General features: G+C 44.2%; 1 protein-coding gene across 3 annotated transcripts in view; it reads left to right on the forward strand.

The window, feature by feature from the left end:
• CD82 (CD82 molecule) overlaps positions 1 to 1,268 on the forward strand; it is an 80,774-nt gene extending 79,506 nt beyond the window's left edge. Inside the window, exon 9 of one of the 3 annotated variants that reach the window (XM_056527767.1) lies at positions 541 to 1,260. In XM_056527767.1, the coding sequence (XP_056383742.1) occupies positions 541 to 618 (78 nt within the window). In that variant the 3' untranslated portion in view covers positions 619 to 1,260. Of the gene's footprint in view, positions 1 to 540 lie in introns of all 3 variants that reach the window. The other 2 variants (XM_056527766.1, XM_056527768.1) reach the window with 2 other exon arrangements.
• The last annotated feature ends 15,463 nt before the right edge of the window (positions 1,269 to 16,731 follow it).

The following is a 16,731-nucleotide window of genomic DNA, read 5'->3' on the forward strand; positions in this document are numbered from 1 at the left end:
CTTTTTTTTTTTCATATCACCGGCGTTAACACACTAACTGTATTTTCTCCCTTGTATTGTCAGCATCTTCAGGGGAGACAAAGGTTAATGGACTCTGTGTTACCAAACACACTCCACTACATGCTGAATGTATTTTCTCCCAACGTGTTTCTACTGACAGTATTGTCAGTGTCTTCAGGGGAGACTACAGTTGGAATAGATATTACAAATATAAATGTTGGTTGTCTAGATAGAGGGAAAATCAATGCAGCCCCCTGATAATAGCATGCATAGGGGGACGCTGACAATACTGTCAGTAGAAACACGTTGGGAGAAAATACTGTACATTTATCAGGTAGACGAGTGTGTTTGGTAACAGTGTGTTTGGTAACATTGTCTCCACTGAAGATGCTGACAATACTGTCAGGAGAAACACGTTGGGAGAAAATGCATTAAGCAGGTACACGTTGCATAATATGTAAATATTTTGGAGATTTTTTTGGGGGGCTACTTCTTCTTCTCTTCTTTTTCCCTAACACCATATTCTTCTACTTTCTCCAGTTAATAGGACTCGTCCTGTCCATATGTCTCTGCCGGAACATCCAAAACGAAGATTACACCAAAGTACCAAAATACTAAGAAGTGTCGGCCTTTTTCCGAAACGTCACGGAATTCCCCGCCCTTGATGGAAGAAGCAGAGGGGGTGGGGAGGATTTGTAACATAATGACCCCTCCCGATCCCCCCCCCCCCACCACCATGTGTATATATTTATATATGCTGAGTCCTTGTTCAAATTAAGGAGAGAACCACGCTTAGAGAAGAAGTGATGTCATAGTTGTGACATCATCAGGGTTCAATGACTTCATTACATGGCAGATTTTTTTTTTTTTTTTTTTTTTAAACCTCTAAGTTAAGGTAAAAATGGTTCCGGCCCGAGAACAATAGGGGATTTTTTTTTTTTTATAATTTTTTTTAATTTTTTTTTTTTGGGATCCCGTGAAGAATTAGTGTAGAATTGTTGTTATTATTATCCAGAAGAATTGGATAGAAATGTTGACTTAGAGTTAGAGGTGAGACGCTCTGCAGAGCCCCAGCATGTCTGAAATGCTGGAAATTTGGGGTGGGGGGTTATAACGCCCCATGACAGAAATGGGGGGAGGGGTGATGTCTTTATATGGCTATTAATGCTTTGTATAGTGATATGTAAAGAACAAAAAAAAGCCAAATAATCTAAATAGAGCCTTTTTATTTCTGTATAAATACAATAGATGTAAATAAATGTATGGTACTCAGTATCGACCCTATGCCTGCTTGCTTTAATGGAACAGAGATTCTTGTGGAACTACAACTCCCAGTGTGCCCTGTCATTGCATTCTGGGATTTCTGCTAGTATCTAGGGCAGAGTTTCCCAACCAGGGTGCCTCCAGCTGTTGCAAAACTACAACTCCCAGCATGCCCGGACAGCCTTCGGCTGTCCGGGCATGCTGGGAGTTGTAGTTTTGCTGCAAATGAAGGCCCCCTGGTTAGGAAACACTGCTCTAGGACTGAGAAATGTCCTTCTATTTCTTACAGCTAAGGGTTTGGTACAACTGTATCCAGTGACAGTCATATTTAAGTTTTGATCCGTCAGGGATATGTCAAATCCAGCATAGTTTTCTTCGAGAAACAGCGCCACACTTGTCCTCAGGTTGTGTGTGATATTGCAGTTCAGTTCTATTGAAGTGAATGGAGCAGAGCTGCAAGACCACACACAACCTGAGGACAGGGGGGGCGCTGTTGTTAGAGGAAAGCTTTGAGTGTCTCCCCACATTGTCAATCATAAGATGCAGTGCCGAAAAAGGACGCATTGTAGGATGCAGAGTCACACCACCGTGTAGAATACCATGTCACAAAGTTGAATGCTGCGCCACAGAATACCATGTCACGTCACAGCCTAGTGTAATGCCGCGGCGCAGGGCAGAGTGTAGTGCCGCGGCGCAGGGCAGAGTGTAGTGCCGCGGCGCAGGGCAGAGTGTAGTGCCGCGGCGCAGGGCAGAGTGTAGTGCCGCGGCGCAGGGCAGAGTGTAGTGCCGCGGCGCAGGGCAGAGTGTAGTGCCGCGGCGCAGGGCAGAGTGTAGTGCCGCGGCGCAGGGCAGAGTGTAGTGCCGCGGCGCAGGGCAGAGTGTAGTGCCGCGGCGCAGGGCAGAGTGTAGTGCCGCGGCGCAGGGCAGAGTGTAGTGCCGCGGCGCAGGGCAGAGTGTAGTGCCGCGGCGCAGGGCAGAGTGTAGTGCCGCGGCGCAGGGCAGAGTGTAGTGCCGCGGCGCAGGGCAGAGTGTAGTGCCGCGGCGCAGGGCAGAGTGTAGTGCCGCGGCGCAGGGCAGAGTGTAGTGCCGCGGCGCAGGGCAGAGTGTAGTGCCGCGGCGCAGGGCAGAGTGTAGTGCCGCGGCGCAGGGCAGAGTGTAGTGCCGCGGCGCAGGGCAGAGTGTAGTGCCGCGGCGCAGGGCAGAGTGTAGTGCCGCGGCGCAGGGCAGAGTGTAGTGCCGCGGCGCAGGGCAGAGTGTAGTGCCGCGGCGCAGGGCAGAGTGTAGTGCCGCGGCGCAGGGCAGAGTGTAGTGCCGCGGCGCAGGGCAGAGTGTAGTGCCGCGGCGCAGGGCAGAGTGTAGTGCCGCGGCGCAGGGCAGAGTGTAGTGCCGCGGCGCAGGGCAGAGTGTAGTGCCGCGGCGCAGGGCAGAGTGTAGTGCCGCGGCGCAGGGCAGAGTGTAGTGCCGCGGCGCAGGGCAGAGTGTAGTGCCGCGGCGCAGGGCAGAGTGTAGTGCCGCGGCGCAGGGCAGAGTGTAGTGCCGCGGCGCAGGGCAGAGTGTAGTGCCGCGGCGCAGGGCAGAGTGTAGTGCCGCGGCGCAGGGCAGAGTGTAGTGCCGCGGCGCAGGGCAGAGTGTAGTGCCGCGGCGCAGGGCAGAGTGTAGTGCCGCGCCGCAGGGCTAATTTTCTAATTTAGCTCCTTAGAACCACTTTGGTGCAGAAAGGCCACCGTATTACACTTTTCCAAAACTGGCCCCAATATTGATATTCCAAACTCTTTGAATCCACTGGTTCCAGAAAGTTATACAGATTTGTAAATTACTTCTCTTAAACAATATTAACCTTTCAAGTACTTATCAGCTGCTGTATGCTCCAGAGGAAGTTGTGTAGTTCTTTCCAGTCTGACCACAGTGCTCTCTGCTAACACCTCTGTCCGGGTCAGGAACTGTCCAGAGCAGGAGAAAATCCCCATAGAATACCTCTCCTGCTCTGGACAGTTCCTGAATGGACAGAGGTGTCAGCAGAGAGCACTGTGGGCAGACTGGAAAGAACTACACAACTTCCTGTGGAGCATACAGTGCTGATAAGTACTGGAAGGATTAAGATTTTTTATTGGAAGTAATTTACAAATCTGTTTTAATTTTCTGGCACCAGTTGGAAAACTGCCTTATATCAGTATTCTCCAAACTGTGGACCTTCACGTGCTGCAAAACTACAATTCCCAGCATGCCCGGACAGCCAACGGCTGTCCAGGCATGCTGGGAGTTGTAGTTTTGCAGCATTTGGAGGTCTACAGATTGGAGACTACTGCCTTATTTTTACCCCTGCTTAAAGAGTACTCCACTTCTAGTACTTATCAGCTGCTGTTAGGATCCACAGGAAGTTCTTTTCTTTTTGAATTTCCTTTCTGCCCGACCACAGTGCTCTCTGCTGACACCTCTGTCCATTTTAGCAACTGTGCAGAGCGGCATATGTTTTCTATGGGGAATTACTCCTAATCTGGACAGTTCCTAAAATGGACAGAGGTGTCGGCAGAGAGCGCTGTGGTCAGACAGAAAGGAAATTCTAAAACAAAAGAACTTTCTGTGGATCGTAACAGCAGCTGATAAGTACTGGAAGGATTAAGATTTTTTTAATTGAAGTAATTTACAAATCTGTTTAACTTTCTGGCACCAGTTGATTTAAAAAAATAAATAAATAATGTTTTCCAGTGGAGCACCCCTTTAATTCTCTGGATTCCACTGGCACTTTCGCAAAACCCCACAATATTTCACAACCAGAACTCTAGTCACTGAAGGGTTAAATTCCCGCAGATCCTCCCTGCATTCCTGGCATCTCCTATGGGGGGTCTGCGCGGTCTCACATCCCCCCTACACTTTCCCATAAACCAGTACTTCCCAGCGCCATCTCTGCCCTTCATCCTCCTCCAGGGACTGCATCCTGTACGAATACATCACATGGATCCGAACAACAGCTGGAGCCTGGGTGTCGTTCCTGCATCTGGCCACAGGGGGGCAATAGAGTCCTGTCAGACATGGGCCGAACAATGGAGAACGAAATAAATACTATATATCATTGTAATTTATTCAGAGGCCGCACCCTGAAATGTATGTACATTGTCTAACAATAGTATAGGACATTGAATCCCAACCAGTGTGCCTCCAGCTGTTGCAAAACTACAACTCCCAGCATGCCCGCACAGCCATAAGATGTTTTTTTTCTCATTCCTTCATCATGTGACTTAAAAGGGTATTCCAGGAAAAAACTTTTTTTTATATATCAACTGGCTCCAGAAAGTTAAACAGATTTGTAAATTACTTCTATTAAAAAAAATCTTAATCCTTTCAGTACTTATGAGCTTCTGAAGTTAAGGTTGTTTTTCTGTCTAAGTGCTCTCTGATGACACCTGTCTCGGGAACCGCCCAGTTTAGAAGCAAATCCCCAGAGCAAACCTCTTCTAAACTGGGCGGTTCCCGAGACAGGTGTCGTCAGAGAGGACTTAGACAGAAAAGAACAACCTTAACTTCAGAAGCTCATAAGTACTGAAAGGATTAAGATTTTTTTAATAGAAGTAATTTACAAATCTGTTTAACTTTCTGGAGCCAGTTGATATATAAAAAAAAGTTTTTTCCTGGAATACCCCTTTAAACAGATTTGTAAATTACTTCTATTAAAAAATATTTACCCTTCCAGTACTTTTTAGCAGCTGTATGCTACAGAGGAAATTATTTTCTTTCAAACTTTCTTTTTTTTTTGTCTTGTCCACAGTGCTCTCTGTTGACACCTCTGTCCGTATCAGGAACTGTCCAGAGCAGGAGAAAATCCCCATTGCAAACCACTCCTGCTCTGGACAGTTCCTGACACGGACAGAGGTGTCAGCAGAGAGCACTGTGGACAAGACTAAAAAAAGAAATTCAAAAAGAAAAGAATTTCCTCTGTAGCATACAGCTGCTAAAAAGTACTGGAAGGATAAATATTTTTTAATAGAAGTAATTTACAAATCTGTTTAACTTTCTGGCACCAGTTGACTTATAAAGACCTAAAAAAAAAAGTTTTCCACTGGAGTACCACTGCTCTAGAGTATAGAACAACATTTCTAAACCAGTGGACTTCCAGTTGTTTCAAAACTACAACTCCCAGCATGCCAGGACAGCCAAAGGCTGTCAGGACATGCTGGGGATTGTAGTTATGCAACAGCTGGAGGCACCCTGGTTGGGAAACATTGGTCTAGAGTGGTGTCCCCTAACCAGCAATTCTTCATCTGTTCCAAAACTACAACTCCCAGCATGCCCAGACATCCAAATTCTGACTGGGCAAGCTGGGAGTTGTAGTTTTGCAACAGCTAAGGAGCCACAGATTGGGGGACACCACTCTAGAACCAGGGGGCCTCCATCTGTTGCAAAACTACAACTCCCAGCTTTCCCAGTCAGAATTTGGATGTCTGGGCATGCTGGGAATTGTAGTTTTGGAACAGATGAAGAACTGCAGGTTAGGGGACACCACTCTAGACCAATGGTGCCTCCAGCTGTTGCATAACTACAATCCCAGCATGTCCAGACATCCTTTGGCTGTCCTGGCATACTGGGAGTTGTAGTTTTGAAACAGCTGAAGACACTAATCTAGAACTGTGTCCCCTGCGTCTCTTCAGATGTTGCACAACTACAACTCCCAGCATGCTGAAGTGAATGGAACAGAGTTGGAATACCGCAGCAAACCTGAGGAATTTCTGCAGTAAATCTGTCTAGTGTCTAGAACAATGTCCTCCAACCTGCGGCTCTTCAGCTCTTGTAAAACTACAACTCCCAGCATGTCCAGGCATGCTGGGAGTTGTAGTTTTGCAACAGCTAGAGGCACCCTAAAAAACACTGGTCTGGGGTATCACATTGATCGGGTCTAGTAAAGCCCTATTTTATCGATTTTGTTGCGGCACAATGATCCTGCAGGTTCCTCAATTGACCACTAGATGTCTCCCCTTCCCTGCCCGATAAAGGGGTAGTCCACCTGTAGCCAACATTTATTGGATACAGAATGAAATGTTCAGCGTTCTCCAAGGGCTGTCCGGGCATGCTGGGAGTTGTAGTTTTGCAACAGCTGGAGGCACACTAGTTGGGAAACACTGGTCTAGAGATGCGTCCCCCAACCTGCGGCACTACAAGCTGTTGAAAAACTACAAATCCCAGCATGGCTGGACAAGGCTGTCCGGACATGCTGGGAGTTGTAGTTTTGCAACAGCTGGAGGCACGCTGGTTGAGAAAAAGTGTCTAGAGGGAAGTTTCTCAACCTGCAGCTCTTCAAGCTTATGCAAAACTACAACTACCAGCATGCCCGGACAGCCAAAAGCTGTCCGGACATGCTGGGAGTTGTAGTTTTGCAACAGCTGGAGGCACTTTTGTTGGTAAACACTGACCTAGAGTGGGGTCCTTCAACCTGTGCCTCTTCAAGCAGCTGAAGAACTACAATTCCCATCATGCCCGGAGAGTCAAAGGCTGTTAGGACATGCTGGGACTTGTAGTTTTTCAACTGTTGAAGAGACAAATGTTGGGGGACAAGCGTTTTCCGACCATGGCGCCTCCAGCTGTTGCAAAACTACAACCCCCAGCATGCGCGGACAGCCTTTGGCTGTCTGGTCATGCTGGGAGTTTTAGTTTTGCAACAGCTGGAGACACACTGGTTGAGAAAAAGTGTCTAGAGGGAAGTCCTTCAACCTACAGCTCTTCAAGCTCATGCGAAACTACAACTCCCATCATGTCCGGAGAGTCAAAGGCTGTCCGGTCATGCTGGGAGTTATAGTTTTGCAACATCTGGAGACACACTGGTTGAGGAAAAGTGTCTAGAGGGAAGTTTCTCAACCTGCAGCTCTTCAAGGTTATGCAAAACTACAACTCCCAGCATGCCCGGACAGCCAAAGTAGTTTTGCAACAGCTAGAGGCACACTTGTTGGTAAACACTGACCTAGAGCGGGGTCCCTCAACCTGTGCCTCTTCACGCAGCTGAAGAACTACAACTCCCATCATGCCCAGAGAGTCAAAGGCTGTCCGGACATGCTGGGACTTGTAGTTTTGCAACTGTTGAAGAGCCAAATGTTGGGGGGACCCCGCCTTTGACAAGAGTTTTCCAACCAGGGTGCCCCCAGCTGTTGCAAAACTATAACTCCCTGCATGCCCGGACAGCCAAAGGCTGTCCGGACATGCTGGGAGTTGTAGTTTTGCAACAGCTGGAGACACGCTGGTTGAGGAAAAGTGTCTAGAGGGAAGTTTCTCAACCTGCAGCTCTTCAAGGTTATGCAAAACTACAACTCCCAGCATGCCCGGACAGCCAAAGTTTTGCAACAGCTAGAACTTAGCACTCTTTTTGGTAAACACTGACCTAGAGCGGGGGCCCTCAACCTGTGCCTCTTCAAGCTGCTGAAGAACTACAACTCCCACCATGCCTGGAGATCCACATGCTGGGACTTGTAGTTTTGCAACAGCTGGAGTCACACTGGTTGGGAAACACCGATCTAGAGCAGTGTCCCTTAACCTGTGGCTTTTCAGCTATTGCTGTTGCAGAACTACAACTTCCTGTTGGAGCTGAGTTGTAATACCACACACAACCTGGGCACAGGTGTGGCGCTGGTTTATGTTTTTTTTCTTCTTTATTTTATAAAGCAGCCATGTTTTTCTGATCCTGGACAACCCTTTTAACTGGTGTGTGAAGCGGCTTCATCTCTCGTCTTGGAGACTTTGGAAGAGGATCCTTCGGGGGACAGATGGTCGCAGACGTGCGAGGATGGAAACACAAAAGCGGAGCAGACGGAACGAAAAATTCCAACATATTTATTTTGTGGGGTCTACAGTGAGGGACATACGGGCACCAGAGAGACATCTGGGACAGAGCGAGAGATGCCAGCGAGACTGTGGAGATTTCTCGGTGGTCCAGACCTAGGGCTGCTATGACCACGTTCACCCAACTTTTCCCATACATGAGCGGAAGATGAATACAGTCCACTCCAGACTCTCCTGAACCTATCGATCACCACACAGCTTTCCCAGTGGACAGAGAGTCCACCCAGGATTCTAAAAACAGAGCTGCTTTCTTCCAAGCGCCACCCCTGTCCTCAGGTTGTATGTGGTATTACAACTCTGCTCCATTCGCTTCAATGGAACTGAGCTGCAATACCATTCACAACCTGAGTGGCGCTGTTTTTCTAATCCTGTATAATCCCTTAATATCGTGTCCTATACATTTTCCACACTCACCCAATGGTTTATACACTTTTCTATTACCACCCGGTCATCCAGAATATTTTGCAGCCAGCGCAGAATTGGGACGTGTACTACTACTCCCATCATGGAAGGAAATAACTTCTGCATCCTTCCTCCTACTCCAATAGGAAGTTACAGGGACGTCCTGACAGACAGCGCACACCGGGAGGCCGGGATTTATGTCCCCTGTCTGAGGTGTGAGGGGACGAGGTTACCCCGAGTGAACCCCTCTGGGGACACTGTGGCTGTATTAGTTATGGGGTCACTGTGGCTGTATTAGTTATGGGGTCACTGTGGTTGTCTGCATTATGGGGTCACTGTGGATGTCTCTGTTATGGGGTCACTGTGGATGTCTGTGTTATGGGGTCACTGTGGATGTCTCTGTTATGGGGTCACTGTGGATGTCTCTGTTATGGGGTCACTGTGGCTGTATTAGTTATGGGGTCACTGTGGCTGTCTCTGTTATGGGGTCACTGTGGCTGTATTAGTTATGGGGTCACTGTGGCTGTCTCTGTTATGGGGTCACTGTGGATGTCTGTGTTATGGGGTCACTGTGGCTGTCTCTGTTATGGGGTCACTGTGACTGTCTGTTATTGGGTTACTGTGGCAGTCCCTGTTATGGGGTCACTGTGGATGTCCCTGTTATGGGGTCACTGTGGATGTCCCTGTTATAGGGTCACTGTGGATGTCCCTGTTATGGGGTCACTGTGGATGTCCCTGTTATAGGGTCACTGTGGATGTCCCTGTTATGGGGTCACTGTGGATGTCTCTGTTATAGGGTCACTGTGGCTGTCTCTGTTATTGGGTTACTGTGGATGTCTGTGTTATGGGGTCACTGTGGCTGTCTCTGTTATGGGGTCACTGTGGCTGTCTCTGTTATTGGGTTACTGTGGATGTTTCTGTTATGGGGTCACTGTGGCTGTCTGTGTTATTGGGTCACTGTGGCTGTCTCTGTTATGGGGTCACTGTGGCTGTCTGTGTTATGGGGTCACTGTGGCTGTCTCTGTTATGGGGTCACTGTGGCTGTCTCTGTTATTGGGTTACTGTGGATGTCTGTGTTATGGAGTCACTGTAAATGTGTCAGTTATAGGGTCAATATGGCAGCACTAGTTATAGGGTCACTGTTTGGTCTCAGTTTTGGGTTACTATCACCATTATGGTGTTACTGTGGCAGTCCCTGTTATGGGGTCACTGTGGATGTCCCTGTTATGGGGTCACTGTGGATGTCCCTGTTATGGGGTCACTGTGGCAGTCCCTGTTATGGGGTCACTGTGGATGTCCCTGTTATGGGGTCACTGTGGATGTCCCTGTTATGGGGTCACTGTGGCAGTCCCTGTTATGGGGTCACTGTGGATGTCCCTGTTATGGGGGTCACTGTGTTTGGCTCTTTTTTCCTCTGGGGTCGGCTGTATTATTGGGGCAGTGGGCACATACAGTATATAGCGAAGTTGGGGAGGTAGATGCCCTGATAAAGCCCCTTAATCCTTCACTACGTCCCTATAGAAGTCTCTAGAGCAGAGAACAAGAAGCTATGTGACCGCTCCCACCCCCCTATATACAATTGAGGATGAGACAAGGGGCCTGTGGACTGGTAACAAAGCCCCCTACTGTGAGGGTTCTCCGCTATTGACGTTCTTCTGGTCCAAAACAAGCGCACTTGTGACTAAAGTATGGATGGAGGTCAGAAGGTCAACGTCTCATTCATTTAATAGGGGGAACTCGGTATGTTCAGGGTCTATGGGGGGCAGAAGCGCATGGATCTATCCTCCTTATACAGAGAACTCACTGTTAGTGCAACTATGGGCCCCAAATATCTGCACCTTAAACCGAGTCACTTGAAAACCATAGGCGTGCTGTACCCTACCTGGCCACTAGTTGGCTTCATATGTATCTATATATATATATATATATATATATATATATATATATATATATTCATCAACTTGTGTATATATGTATGTATTGTATATATGTCTGCTGACTGGGATATGTGGATGGGATATGAGGACAAGATATGAGGTCTGGATATGTGGACGGGATATGAGGTCGGGATATGAGGACGAGATATGAGGTCGGGATATGAAGACAGGATATGTGGACGGGATATGAGGTCGGGATATGAGGTCAGGATATGAAGACAGGATATGAGGTCTGTATATGTGGACGGGATATAAGGACAGGATATAAGTGTGGTGACTCAGTACAGAATATAGCATCCTGCCCATCCTGTGTGGCAGATGTTGCCTTCAGTGTCCGTCTTGGGCCCAGACTACTCAGGACCCTATATCTACTCATGTTATGTTATGGTTAATTTATTGTCATATTCTGTGTACCTGTTGCTTGTGTTTTTTTTTTTTTTTTTTTACATCAACTGGTGCCAGAAAGTTAAACAGATTTGTAAATTACTTTTATTAAAAAGTCTTAATCCTTCCAGTACTTATTAGCTGCTGAATGCTGCAGAGGAAATTCTTTTCTTTTTGGACCACAGTGCTCTCTGCTGACATCATGAGCACAGTGCTCTCTGCTGACATCATGAGCACAGTGCTCTCTGCTGACATCATGAGCACAGTGCTCTCTGCGGACACCTCTGTCCATTTTAGGAAATGTCCAGAGCAGCATATGTTTGCTATCGGATTTTCTCCTACTCTGGACAGTTCCTAAAATGGACAGAGGTGTCAGCAGAGAAAACTGTGCTTGGGATGTCAGCAGAGAGCTCTGTGTTCCAAAAAGAAAATAATTTCCTCTGTAGTATTCAGCAGCTAATAAGTACTGGAAGGATAAAGATTTTTTTAATAGAAGTCATTTACAAATCTGTTTAAAAAAAAGAAAGAAAAATAAATAAAAGGTTTCCACCGGAGTACCCCTTTAAGCCTTAGAAACTCTGTTGTTAGGGGAGTGTGCATGAGGTGAACCATGTGACTTATCTGCCCAATGGGAATGCTCTAAATCTGCCCCTTATATAGTGTGCTAGGAGTTCAGAGTTCAGTTCTTAGCTGAGGTACAGTTTGGAGAAGTCTGAAGTCCATACAGCAAGTCAGTCATACACAGCACAATCAACTATAAGTCCCAGCAAGCCGCTAAGCTTCCAAGGTTCACCCTACACCTCTCTTTATACCAATCTGAGCTGTAACGGATTTTATCACCTATCCTGCCTCAGTAAAGTCAGTTTCAGTTTCCATAACCTTGCGTCAGAGTACTTACTGCCCCGTGCCTGGCCCGGGAGAAGCTGGCTCAACCTCGGGTGGTGTATAGGTTAACCAGGCCCTGGCGTCACGAAAAGGTTAATTGCACATTACCCTCACCTGACACCCGGGCATGCTGGGAGTTGTAGTTTTGCAACAGCTGGAGGCACCCTGGTTGGGAAGCACGGACATTGACTAACAGGAAGAGACAACAGCCCAGTCCTAGACACTTCTCTCCAGTCATTCCCTCTTCTTGGCCTCCGCGAGGAGATCTCAAGCTCTTGGCTCGGCGGACGCCTCCTTTGCCTTCTGGCTCTTTGTGGCGCCATTAATGATGGAGACTTCAGCCAACAATTTTGAGCCAAAGCATAAGTGATCTCAAATATCCAGGAGACACCTCATTGTTTAATGCAGACCGTACAGCAACCAAGCTGTGCCCCTCAGATGGTGGGAACTGAGATGCCAACGTGATGGAAGAAAGGCCAAATCTTCAGCAAGATGGCAAGAAAATAAAGAAAAAGACACCTTGGTTTGACTAACTAGGTTATATTGAAGTGATGGGCCCCTTCACTATATATATATATATATATATATATATATATATATATATATATATAATTAACTGGCTCCAGAAAGTTAAACAGATTTGTAAATTACTTCTATTAAAAAATATTAATCCTTTCAGTACTTATGAGCTTCTGAAGTTGAGTTGTTCTTTTCTGTCTAAGTGCTCTCTGATGACACGTGTCTCGGGAAACGCCCAGTTTAGAAGAGGTTTGCTATGGGGATTTGCTTCTAAACTGGGCGTGTCATCAGAGAGCACTTAGACAGAAAAGAACAACTCAACTTCAGAAGCTCATAAGTACTGAAAGGATTGATATTTTTTGATAGAAGTCATTTACAAATCTGTTTGGCACCAGTTGATCTAAAAAAAAAAAAATGTTTTCCACCGGAGTACCACTTTAAGGTTCCTTAATAATACACCCCAAAACAGATCTCTTCATGATCAGACCCTAGACAAGACCCCTAAATTAGGTTTTGGTCTGGGATCTGAAGATTTACTGGTCTGTGGCCTAATAATTTAGGGTTAAGGGGTCCGATAAATTATAGGACAACTCTGATAATTTAAAGGGGTATTCCGGGCAAAAACATTTTATCCCCTTTTATCCAAAGGATAGGGGATAAGATGTCTGACCGTGGGGGGGGGGGGGGGGGGGGGGCGCTGCTGAGACCCCCCACAATCTCCTTGCAGCACCCGCTTTCTATGTGGGTGCTGAATCTCCAGTTTCGGAAACCCCCGGGGTTCTGGGACTTGGGACGTGACGTGACGCCACGCCCCCTCCATTCATGTCTATGGAAGGGGGCGTGATGGCAGATTTAACAGCGTGGCAGAAAAATTTGAGGGATTTTCCCACAGCAACCAATCACAGCTCAGCTAAAGAGCTCTGGTAAAGTGAAAGCTGAGCTGTGATTGGTTGCTGTGGGAAAATCCCTCAACATTTTTCTCTCACAGTTTGATCAATCTAAGCCTTAGTGTCATGTCTGGGGTCTGATCATTTTGGGGTCTGATCATTTAGAGGTCTAAAATCGGATAATTTAAGGGCCTTGTTTGGGGTTGGGATCTAATAATTTAGGGTTCAGGGGTCTTATAATTTAGCGACTGAGTCGAATAACTTTGGTGTCTAGTATGGGGTCTGATAATTTAAATGGGCACTGCCAGATATAAAAACTTTTTATATGTTGTACATCTTGGCAAAACAATAGTTTTTCTAATTTACTTGTTTATAAAAAAAAATAAAAAAATAAAATAAAATACTTTTTATTCAAGAAAACTGCCTTTGAAAATCCCACCACTAGGGGTCCCCATACCTCCTGGAACACTGATGAGTCCTTCAGCAGTATAAGTTTGTCCAAGGGTCATGGACATGAGATGGCTGATTGACAATGCTGCAGGAGGAACACAGCAGCAACACTGCTGTAACACAGAGTTTTACCAAACATGTGCCTCCAGCTGTTGCAAAACTACAACTCCAATCATGCCTGGGCAGTCAAAGGATGTCTGGGCATGCTGGGAGTTGTAGTTTTGCAAAAGCTGTAGGCTCAAAGCTGAAGGCAACACAGCTGCAAAAAAGAGTTATCCAAACACTGTACCTCCAACTATTCCAAAACTACAAGTCCCAGCATTACAGGACTGGCAAAGGATGACGCACATGAATGACATAGGAACAGAAAATGTATGCATAAAAAAACACTGTATTTTTAGCACTAAACCTTAGCACCAATTTAGGAAGATGTAAGTTATACACTCACCATAATGTTTTTGGTGGTAGAGTACAGGCAATCTCTAATAATCAGTGTGTGTGTGTGTGTGTGTGTGTGTGTGTATATACAGCATAAAACCAGAGAGGAAAGGGTTACAGAGCAGGGCTGCCAGGCTCCCGAGAGCAGTGAATCAGCAGAGTGTGGGAGGGGGAAGAGTCATCACAGTGCAGGCATGAGAAGGACACGCCCCCTCCCTGTGGGAAGAGAAGATGAAAAAGACAGTGAGCAGCTTTAATATGCAATTTTTAATTTAAGGGTTTGGTCTGGGGGTCTGATAGGTTGAATGTAATAATGTGGGTGTATAATCTAGGGTCTGATAATTCAGGGGTTGAGTCAAATAACTTGGGTGTCTAATCCAAAATCTGATCATTTTTGGGTCTGGTCTAAATGACATTAGGGGGGGGCCTAGTCTGGGGTAACATAACATATCAGTGCTTCATTGTTATCTTATTCTAAATCCTACAAAGCAGTATAACCCAACCAGCGTGCCTCCTGCTGTTGCAAAACTACAACTCCCAGCATGCCCGGACAGCCTTCGGCTGTCCGGGCATGCTGGGAGTTGTAGTTTTGCAACAGCTGGAGGCACGCTGGTTGGGAAACACTGCTATAAACGTTAGCACACACTTGGGGTCTAGACTACTTTTCTTATTCTCCTGCTTGAAAGTCTATGGGGATTAAAATGCTCCTGATGAGAAGACCAGGTGGGTCACTCAGACCATACAGAGGAGAGATAAATACTTACAAAATAAATAAATAATAATAATAATAATAATAATAATAATAATAATAAAAGCAACAATAATAATCATATTAATAACAACAATAATAACGGTAATAACATTAAAGTAAAAGTAATAATAATAATAACGACAATAATAATCATGATAATAATAATAAAACATAATAGTAATAATAACAACAATAATAATAACAATAATAATAAAAAAGTAATATAATAATAACAATAATAAAAAATAATAGTAATAATAACAACAATAATAATAACGATAATAATAATAATAATAAAAAAAGTTATATAATAATATCTATTACAATAATAACAATAATAATAAAAAATAATAGTAATAATAACAACAATAATAATAACGATAATAATAATAATAATAAAAAAGTGATTTAATAATAACAATTATCATAATAACAATAATAATAGCAATAATAATAATAAAGTAATAATAAAGTAATAATAATAATAAAAAAGTAATAATATAATAATAAAGTAATAATAATAATAATAATAAAAAAGTAATAATATAATAATAAAGTAATATAATAATAATAATAATAATAAAGTAATAATATAATAATAAAGTAATAATAATAATAATAAAGTAATAATAAAGTAATAATAATAAAGTAATGTAATATAATAATAATAATAATAATAATAAAGTAATAATATAATAATAAAGTAATAATAATAATAATAAAGTAATAATATAATAATAAAGTAATATAATAATAATAAAGTAATAATTTAATAATAATAATAAAATAATAATATAATAATAATAATAATAATATAATAAGTAATAATAATAAAGTAATATAATAATAATAAAGTAATATAATAATAATAAAGTAATAATATAATAATAAAGTAATAATAATAATAAAGTAATAATAATAATAATAATAAAGTAATATAATAATAATAAAGTAATAATAATAATAATAATAATAATAATAATAATAATAAAGTAATATAATAATAATAAAGTAATAATATAATAATAATAATAATAACAGCAGGCAGTAGAATACGCAGCCGTCGGTCACATTCTCTTTGTCGAGCAGTCGGTGGCGGACGTGTAGTGCAGCGGCGCGCAGCATATGCCCTGTTTTCGGTGTGTCAAACAGATGTGAGAGGATGGGAGAGGCCGCTATGTAGGGCAGAGCATGGAGGGAGGATGTGCAGAAAAGTGGTGCCTGAGGCAACCGGGGGGGGGACCGGGGGCACAATCTCCGACCGGTCACAAATAACTTCACCTGACAGATCAGCAGACGAAGGACGGGGACTGGGAGCGGTCACATGTCCTCTGATCTAACCACGAGGGGTTAAAAACGTGGCTCAGTCCTATACAAATAAAGTGTATCCTGAGCAACCGTCTAATATACTTTGCATTTCAATAGTCTAATATACTTTGAATTTATCAATAGCGACTTTTCGGCGAAAAGTCGCATCGGCGGAAAGTACGCTGAAATGTCAGACCGTGCTGGAGCGGGTTTAAATATAGTGTAAACCGTAGACCACGAAGTCCGTGCGCAGAATTTATCAAGAGCCGTGCGACATTTGGTAAAATAAGCGCACAATACACCGGACTAACCCTCTGTAGATTGGTCTATATTGATGCGGAGAATAGACAACTTTGATAAATCCCCCCCAATGTCTCGGCCTTTGCAAGACCTCTGCTTGCTGTTGGGGAAACGGATCCACATTGAAAGTTCTCACAGCTGAGAATCTGGTACCATTGTATCCTGTCCGGATAACTCTATGTGAGCTGAACTGACCGGACCCCAAAACCGATACATTATATCAAATGATAGATTTGCACTGTGGTTGTTCTGACCTTTACAGAGATGATTGTTAATTTTTTAAATATATATATAAATTAAAAAAGAAATAAAATAGTCAGATAGATAAATACTGTAGATAGATATGAGATAGATAGATATGAGATAGATAGATAGATGGATAGATATG

This window comes from Hyla sarda, chromosome 6 (genome assembly GCF_029499605.1).
Source record: "Hyla sarda isolate aHylSar1 chromosome 6, aHylSar1.hap1, whole genome shotgun sequence".
NCBI lineage: Eukaryota > Metazoa > Chordata > Amphibia > Anura > Hylidae > Hyla > Hyla sarda.